The sequence below is a fragment of the Gekko japonicus genome, unplaced genomic scaffold (assembly GCF_001447785.1).
Source record: "Gekko japonicus isolate JY-2015 unplaced genomic scaffold, Gekko_japonicus_V1.1 scaffold935, whole genome shotgun sequence".
Taxonomy (NCBI): Eukaryota; Metazoa; Chordata; class Lepidosauria; order Squamata; family Gekkonidae; genus Gekko; species Gekko japonicus.
This window is the reverse complement of record NW_015159741.1, coordinates 257,326-266,825: the sequence shown is the minus strand read 5'-3', so window position 1 is coordinate 266,825 and position 9,500 is coordinate 257,326. Positions and strand designations below refer to the sequence as shown.

At 41.2% G+C, this 9,500-nt stretch overlaps 1 protein-coding gene across 1 annotated transcript in view; it reads left to right on the top strand.

Annotated features, from left to right (window-relative positions):
• The first annotated feature begins 5,806 nt into the window (after positions 1 to 5,806).
• The window catches only part of LOC107126095 (monocarboxylate transporter 2-like), a 63,024-nt gene continuing 59,330 nt past the window's right edge, over positions 5,807 to 9,500 (top strand). The window contains exon 1 of the mRNA XM_015429604.1: positions 5,807 to 6,020. Coding sequence (XP_015285090.1) covers positions 5,807 to 6,020 — 214 coding nt within the window. The remainder of the gene's footprint in view (positions 6,021 to 9,500) is intronic.

The following is a 9,500-nucleotide window of genomic DNA, read 5'->3' as shown; positions in this document are numbered from 1 at the left end:
GTCCTCCCCCCCACCCGCCCACCCGGCTCTGAGGAGGCGGCGGCGCGGAGGCGGCGAGGCCAGCTACAGAGCGTTCCCTGCGCATGCGCAGGGGACATTCTGTCACTTTCGGGGGGATTTAAACATCCCCGAATTTTTTTCAACTTTTTGGATTTTTGTGCACACCTGGGGACCACCCCACGTGTGCACAAACCTCCCCCTCCCCCCCAAGTGCCCCCGGAGCACGGATTTAGCGATCCGCACTCATGGGGGCAACTTCACTATTAGTATATAGATTCTCTTTACTTTCCCCTTTAGATGTATTTTTCCCTTCCCAATTTCTGTTGTAGTTTTATAGAAAAGCAAATTTAAAAAAAAATCCCCTTTGGGGGGTAAAAAAAGATGATGAAATCTAGCTTACTAATCTTGTTCATGACATCAAGTTTTGTATGTCCAAGGATTTTGTGTATGTGCATTTGTGTGTGTGTTTGTGTATAAAGAAACATTCATTCATGTAAACTCTCATCTGCTGCCCAAAGTGCTTTGGCATCGACACAGGTTCACTGCTGCAATGAGGCTTAATAGAAATTGGTTCCATGTAAGCATGCTTTAGAGTACTTTGCTACACCTTCTGTATATTAGCTTCACTTATTTGGCCCCCACCATTCGTTGCCAACATTGCTGTATTAGCACAGGGGACATCTATTTTAAAAAGTGTAGATTAAATCCTGAAATGAAAAGAAACTGCTCTCTAGTCCTGTGAGGTTCCAATGAGGCTTGTCACAACTGCAATATAAATGCATTTACTGGATTGATTTCCCCTGGATTTTCCTCCTTTACCCCTCATTATTAAAAGGTGCTTAACTTGGAAAGGTTTTGTATAACATTTGCTAAATGATACCTCAGCAGCTGTTACTAATTCTGTTTCGGTAATCAGTTTGTTTACTGAATTTACAAAGGCTACTATTTGCGCTATTTTTGTATTCTTTTTTTAATGTTTATTAAGATCAAGTATAATTTATAACATGTACAATAACTGCAAAACAGCATTCAAAAGTCCCGAGAATCCAATATTGCAAACCAGCCAGTTAATCACCAACAAAGTTTTCAACATACATCGTTATAACATAATAACATAATAATTTAGTATCAGATCTGTTCCCATATATAAAAATGACTTTTGAACTATAAATCCCAATGAATGGAGTCAGGTTTAAAATACAAGTTTGGGAGTCTGCTACTCTTTCTGTCTGTCTGTCTGTCTGTCTGTCTGTCTGTCTGTCTGTCTGTCTGTCTGTCTGTCTGTCTGTCTGTCTGTCTGTCTGTCTGTCTGTCTGTCTGTCTGTCTGTCTGTCTGTCTGTCTGTCTGTCTGTCTGTCTGTCTGTCTGTCTGTCTGTCTGTCTGTCCAGTACATTTTTTATCCTGGCCTTCTTCCAAGGAACTCAGAGCAGCATACATAGTTCCCCCTCATATTCATTTATTTAAATTTGCAACCCACCCGATTTTGAAACCTATGTATGGATGTAGGGATGCCAGCCTTTAGGTGGGACCTGGGTAAAGTTCATCTCAAGACTACAGAGATCAGTTCCCCTGGAGAAAATAAATGCTTTGGAAGGTGGACTGTATGCCATTGTACCCCACTGAGGTCCTTGTCCTCCCCAAGCTTCATCCCCAAACCTCCAAGAGTTTTACAACCTGGCTGTGGCAACCCTATCCCTTATCTCCCACCAGAGGCCAGGAGGGACCTGGCAATCCTAGATGGATGGGTGGTGAATACACATGCACAATGTCTGGAAATGTTGAAGCCATGGAAGAAAATGTTCTGAGGAGGTTTTAGAGTGAGAAGATGGAAATTTTGGTAAAAATGGAAACATACAATCGAAAATTGAATCATACTTTATTATCAGTACTTTATTATGAATATTATTATAAAACTTATGCTTGTTTTATTACTTTAACATCATAAATACATTTATTATTAATAGTCAGCATATCAAACTGTATTCCAGTAATTTAAATTGCTTCTCTTCAAACTGGTGTATTCCTGAGCCCATAGATTTCAACTGGCTCTTAATGATTGCACAAGGGAACTTTTTTCTAGAATTGTTTCTTTACGTTGTATTCTGAATGGCATTGTGCCATCGTATGTTTATTGCTATATCAGTGTTAAATAGGAAGAGGTATAACAGTTATCATAGTATTAGCAACATGATAATGGCATGCAATGCAGAAGGTATATTCACTGAAATATTTGTAATTCCATATTTGTTCTTTACGAGAGATTAAGTGTGTGAAACAGCTATTTTTTCAGGTATTTTCCAACTTGGTTTATGCCAGATGCACACCCCTATTCCACACACATTCCTTTTAGATCATATCTCTCATGACCTCACAGTAGTTTTCTGTGTAGAGACTGTTCACACATTCTGCGGTAGCTCATCAAGCAATGAGAAAAGAATGAAGGGCTGCACCTATAGGAGCAAAGTGACAAAGAAATAAATGTTGTAGTGGGAACAGAATTCTTTATTCTGAATATCAATACCCCTACACGTTTCGTGCCAAACTTCCTCAGGGGGTTCTATACATATATTAAAAAATTAAAGAGAAAAGAACAAGGTAAAAAAAATCACTGTTTCTCTTCATTATTTGTTAAGAACATATCAAACAAACAATAATGTTTAAAAATAGTACTTCTGAGCTGGGCAGAGTATGTACAGAGTACTGTTAATTATCAAAAGACACCAGAACACAACTAGGGACCTAGAATGAACATCACTGAACATCGTTCCATTTTCAAGTCATACCAGAAGTCATGTCACTACATTGGCAACAAAGTCCCCTACCATAGTGTAAATTCCATACCAGTTGTCAGCCTTGGGCTTGCAACCCTAACATTCAGACATGACTCAGCCCAAAAGGAAAGCAAAGTCATTAAGTAAAATAAGCCAATAAGGAATAGGGTACGTAAGCAGAATACTCTTTTCCATAAAAAGATTGCTTTTTAGGGATGTCCTGAGTTATCTGGACTTGATTTTCCAATGAGTTTTGCAAATTGACGCTTAGTGCCCAAGGCCAGGGCACCTACCCAGATTCTCTTTCTAGAACTCATTGTATTTTTTTCCACAACAGGCCTTATTCCTAGTAAATAATACGTTGAAAAGTAGTGTTAAATACTAAGGCTCTGGCTCCAGCCTGGTGGAATGCTCGCCCAAGTGAGATCAGGGCCATGCAGGACCTATTACAGTTCCACAGGGCCTGTAAAATGGAATTGTTCCACTTGGCCTGTGGTTGAGGCAGTGGGTGCCTAATTATATTAGTCTCCCATGCTCCGCCTGGCATCAGTTACTATGCATTGTGATTGCAGTCTGCCCATCTGCCCAGGACTTGGGTTAGCTGAGCATTCATACAACTAGTTCTTTTGAACTCTTATTAATTGCTAGATCACCATCTGGATTGTAAGTTTTATATTTGTAATTATGTTTTAATATTCTAAATTGTTGGAATTATTGTTGTTCATTGGTGTTGTGACCCACCCTGAGACCTGTTTTACAGAGGGAGGGCAGGATAGAAATTTAAGTAAATAAATAAGAAAAATAAATAAGTCGTAAGTTGAAAAGTAATGTAATAAGTAATAAGCAGCTTGGCTTAGTTGAGTCTTGCAAATCAAGTGTTACCAAGTCACCCAGCAGTTGCTGCCAGGCCCAGGGTGCCAATCTCCAGGTGTAGCCGGGAGACCTCCTGGAATTACAACTGATCTCTCCCCCCCCCCCCCCGGAAAAGACTGCTTTGGAGGTTGGACTCTAGGAATCTCCAGAAAATTCCCAAGTTGAAGCTGACAACACTAGTCAGGCCTGGCACGATGAGTCCTCCCTCAGTGGCCAAAACAGCCCTGGAAAGAGACCTGCCCTCTCCCCCTGCCTTTTTACTCACAGAAACTGAAAAGTACTGAGACTTACTAGTGATTTCAGCTCCCATACTTTATTTCAGCTCAGAACAAGATGACTTTAGCCGGCTCACAGGCCGGCTTATATTCCCCATGAAACCGCCACCCATAACACACCCCTACTTCCCAGTAGGTTATTTACAGTGGCTCCCTGATTGGTGCAGGCTAGGATCCACATAGTCCATTGTCTTTTCGAGCAAAGCTCGACGTTGGCGCTTGACCGCATGGAGCCCAAGCTGGCCATGCGGTCTGAGCTGAGTATATTACAGAAACCCAGCCTGGAAAGTTGTGATTGCCTAGCGGTACAGGCTCTCCTTTTATAATTTTGAGTTTTAACTCCCCCATTTCATTTTATTTTTTGAGATCTCAGATTTTTCTGCAAACCTGGGGCCCTTTTCAGGTTTGTAGAAAGATCTGTCTTACTCATTCACAGCTCCAGTCAACAGATTTAAGTACCCTCGGATTTCGCCAACTTCACTATTAGTATATAGATCATAACTCTCCATAGGATTGCATGATATACTATGTAAAAAGCTATGAAAGTTCTCACTAAGTTAAATCCTATTTATTTCAGCGGTACGTGCAGCCCAGATTTGTGCATAATCCAAATAGATATGTGTACACAGCCTTGACTCTGATGAAATTTCCCCATTATGTGACTTTGGATAACATTTAAATGCCACAGTTTCCCATATGTAAAAGTGGGAAGAAATTGGTCATTTGATTACAAATAACTGGGAAAGGGTGGGAAAAAATTGTAGTGGAGTTTCCTGCAGGTAGGCAAATCTTCCACTGGTTTGTAGGTGAGAGCTTGTACCACAACTTACTTTTAAAAAATCACGTTATTGTTTCCTCTTATTATGTAATGAATCATTTTGCTCAGTACCTTGCTTATCAGGTGACTGCTAAGAAAAGCATTTCAGAATAGTGGATGCTATTTCCTCCCAGAGCTGATTTTAAGAATTACATTTTGCATTAATTCATCATGACACAAGAATGCCTCACAAGTCACTTGGATTTCCAGATATGTCATGCAGAGTAGGGTAATGCAAATGTAGGTAAAGCCATGCACACTCTACAGATCTAGGAGCATTTCCCATATCTTTTTCACACATAGCAAATGAATGCACATTAATTCTTCCCATGAGAGCTTGAGTTATACAAGTGACTTGTAGGGATATTTCTGTGACATTAATACATAATGCTTCTGCTGGCAGGTGGAAACAGTTTATTTCAACGCCTTTACATGGCAATAGATAACTAAGTCTTTGGACTCTGAGATTACTGGAAATGGTGCTACGGTTGTGGCTTTGTTTTCTCTTCATTAGTATGTGTGGTATAAATATTTCTATTCATTGGGTTTCTTGACTTTTAAGTCAATTATACCTTCCATTTAAAATAACTTTCATACCACAAGTAAAAAATGTGACAAGCACTCCTAAAATTTAACAGTCATACTTGATAGAAGCCAGAACCATATGGTGCATTTTGAACATATCACTCAAGATGTTGGAGCTAGGTAGATTGACACCAGCAGACCCCAAATGTCACTTTACCATCTGTGATTAATTGCTAAATACAACTTCACTGACTTGGATCAGTGACCTCCAAAAGCTGCTGTATACCTAACCATGTTCTTTTAGTAAGGATTGCCAAGATTTTCCCTCCCCTTGAACACTGACTTGGCTTTTATTGATTTGCACTACATCATTCTCAGCACAACAGAGTAATGTGAAAATTTTGCTCCCTATGAAACTGTTTGTTTTATAACAGCTTTTTAGATCTGATAATTAATTGGCTAATATATGGACAGTATATTCTATTGAAAGCATTATTTCATTTTTTTTATTTCCCCCTACAGCTTAATTGTAAAGAGAAAAAAAATGCCCCCTGCAGCAACAGCACCGCAGTACGCTCCCCCTGATGGAGGATGGGGCTGGGTCGTGGTCTTCGGGGCATTCATCTCCATTGGATTTTCCTACGCATTCCCTAAAGCCATCACAGTGTACTTCAAGGAAATACAGGATATCTTCCACACAACATATAGCGAGATAGCTTGGATATCATCAATCATGTTGGCTGTCATGTATGCAGGAGGTACCTGAGGAACTATCCATTTTCCCCAGTATTTAAGAGGAGCTTCTCTTGCAAAGTCCACATTGTTCCCTCTCCACTCCCTCGCCTTCTAAACTCCACCCCAATCCTCAGTATCCAATTTCCGCTTTTAGAACAGCTGTACAGTGTGTTTCTCCTCATAGCACATTAGATGACGAATTCATGAATTATAAAACATTACTTGGTTAAGTACGAGTCTAAACACCTTCTAAAATCAGGTACTGAGGTAAAAGAAGCTAGCCTAGCCCAATGGATATGTAACATCATGTATCAAGTCTTCTGGATTAATCAACATGATCAAATGGTGCTACTTAAAGGTGTATTGATTCTCTCAGGTCCCACTTTTTAAGTGGCCTTGCCTTTCAGAAACTGTAGTATCAGTATAGTACATAGTATTATGAAATCCTACCTATTTTGCTTTATTTTAATGTAAAATTGTGCAGAGTATGATTTATAATATATAAGTTTATTTCATGCTTAATTCTAGAGAGGAGCCTCTATTAATAAAATGAAAGAGGTAATATAATTCAGCCTTTCAGATCATTCAAGTATTTGACATGTATTTGTCAACGTGGGGTCTAGATAGGGTTGCCGTCTGTTAAACTGGTCCAAATAGCTGCCCTTTTAATATCAGTTTGATCTGCAATAACTGTCAGGTGATGTTTTACTTAGGTCAATTCCATGAAGAATGTCAACTATCCAGTACTGCACACTGTTAAAGGAACAGAAATTCCCCCCCCCCTGGTTAGTTGGCAATACAAGCTCCAGCTCACAAAAGCTTATGCCAACAATAGATATGTTAGGGTGCGGTCACACAGTCCTTTTGATCAGGGTTCGCCGCTGTTCCCTCTCGCATTTAAATTTTCCATTCACATATGCCAATCCGCCTCCGGTTGCTGAAGCAGACTCACTCCCGCAATGGTTCCGAGTTTTCCTGTGTCCGGGAAATTCAAGTATTTTCCTGGCACTTGCGCTTTGAATGCACGATTTCGCCCATCTGGACAGCCATCTTTTGCAATAATTGTGATTAGGGCCGTCCGACCACTCTTTGTGCGATTTCTTTTTTTAACCTTCCATCTTTGAGCGCTTGAGCAAACAAGCACTCATTCTGCTTGGAGAAAAGTCCTGCCTGCCCCAGGAGTGAAGCTGCGGCAGCGGAAGTTGCTGGGGGGGGGAGAGGGGGGAAGTGCTGGGCCGGCTTTCAGGCTTGCAGGCGAGCGGACGGCGGACCCATGTGCCAAGCTGGGCTGTCCCTTGGCTGGAGGAGAAGGCGGAGGTGGGGAGTGCGACTTACGGGCCTGGAGGCAGGAACGCAAGGCAGGGGCTCTGGCAGCCTGGACGGGGGGTTGGCAAGGAGGATGGCGGAGACGGCGGGGCTGAGCCTTCGTGGGGCAACGCCGGCAGCAGCAGCGGCGGCACCAGCCCCCATAGCGGTGGCAGGAGCAGCAGCCGCCCGAGCCTGCCCCATGGCCGGCAGGATCACCTGGAGGGACTCAGTGCGGTGGAGGCTCCGCCACAGCCCCGACAAGGCGAGCTGAGCACAGCAGCCCTCTCGGCTGGTTGGGCAGCAAGAGCCGGCTTGCTGGAGGCAGGCAGGGGAAGGATTTTCCTTACGAGCTGACAGGTGAGCGGGTGGTGGAAGAGAGGTGCTGGCTGCATCTAATCAGCCCAACCTGAAGAAAAATGTTCCCAATTAAACTAAAGTGGGAACAAAGCACAATTACCTTGCTGGTGTGACCACAGCCTCAGTCTTTACAATGCCATGCGACTCTTCATAGGTTTGGCTGCAGTGAACCAATGTGGCCACGTCTATGGAATTTTTCAAATACGACAGTATTCCCACCCCCATCCAGCTATTTCTGGTTGGCTTCTGGCTGAAGAGTCATCTTGTTGATTTCCAGTATATCTTTTCCTATATCATATACAGATGCTGGGACTTTCTTGGGAAAGTTAAGTGTCACTCAGCCTTACTATCACTGACAATAAGCATCTGCACTTCTCTTAGGATATATAAATACCAAATTATTCAGGTAATTCTTCATTTATAGCCCTTCACTGCAGCTCTGAAATTTATCCATCTAAAATAAGTACAAAGTATCACAAAGAGATTTCAAGTATCTTTATATGTTGTTGTCAAAGTAAGTTGAAGTGCAGTTCAACTGTGCAAAGTTATTTTGATGCCTTGCTGTATTCACACAGCTTTAACATGATAGCAGCAGGTAGCCTTGCCCAAGGTAAACAGTCTTTGAAGAACACTTACTGCAAAATTGCTTCCCATGATATACAGTAGTTAAACAATCACTGGCAGAGGATGAAATAGGCAGACAATTAAAATAATGTTTGGGAAGGAGTTATTTTTTGTTATGTTTTTCTTCGATCTGAGAATGGTTGTTTGATTTTTAGCATTTGATGTACCGTATCTTGAAATAAAGCAGTAAGAACATGGTGTGCAAAGACCGTTATCTACAGCAAAAGCATAACAGATATATGGAAAATGTTGCAGGCACATTCCGTATCTCCTAATGCTAATTAGGGGATCTGAAAAATATTTGAGATCTGACACACTCATTATGATTTAGTGCTCTGCCTATTAATCTTCACAGCAGGGTCGTTGGGTAAGTGAGAGTCTAGGCAAGGCACTCTGCAATGTAGGCTTTCAGCTTCCTGAGGTAATTAGCAGGCATCTGTGTTTCAGTAACAAGATATTAACTTACCTTTCAATGTCTCGGGAAAAAATGAAACTAATAAAAGACATCCAGTAAGAAGCTAAAAGGAATGTTAATTATGTTTATCACTTACTTCATACTTAGAATAAACGCCATTAAATTATAGCAGGCCATCTGGTCATCCATATGCTCTCTTGGATTTGTGGTTAATTCAGCAAATAGGTCAAGCATGGTGTTCACCCCTTCAAGAAAGCATAGACATGACACTCTAAACTGCATAAGTCAAATTTGGTATTAAACTTCCCTTCCTTTTAGCAAGTGGAGCATTTTGACAGATGATGGTTTCCAAATTTTATATATGTTTAAACAATTCACAGTTTAAGCAATTCATATTTTGGGGGGTGTGATGTCTGTTGAAGGGCGTAAGTAAGCTTAGGACTGAGCTGAAAGTACTTCTGTTCCTGCTTGCTTTTTGTTTTTCAGGCATTGCTACCAATTCCAGTGTTTGGTTGTTAGAAGCATATTTAGTTAATATGTTTCATGCACTCATGATGAGACTTTACTTGGCCAGTCTTATGATCTGCATATCCCTTGTGATACTGTATGGTAATTTGCTGTGGGAAGAGTAACAACAGTCTTTGCTAGATCACAAACAAGCCTGTTTTTAGGTTAGTGATTTTAAAATGCAACAAACTCCTGAAGTTTTGTTCACATAATAATTCAAAAGCAGCTCATAAATAAGTCCTTGCAGTTCGTTCTGCAATTAATCGGGGGGGGGGGGGGGGGGATGTGTATC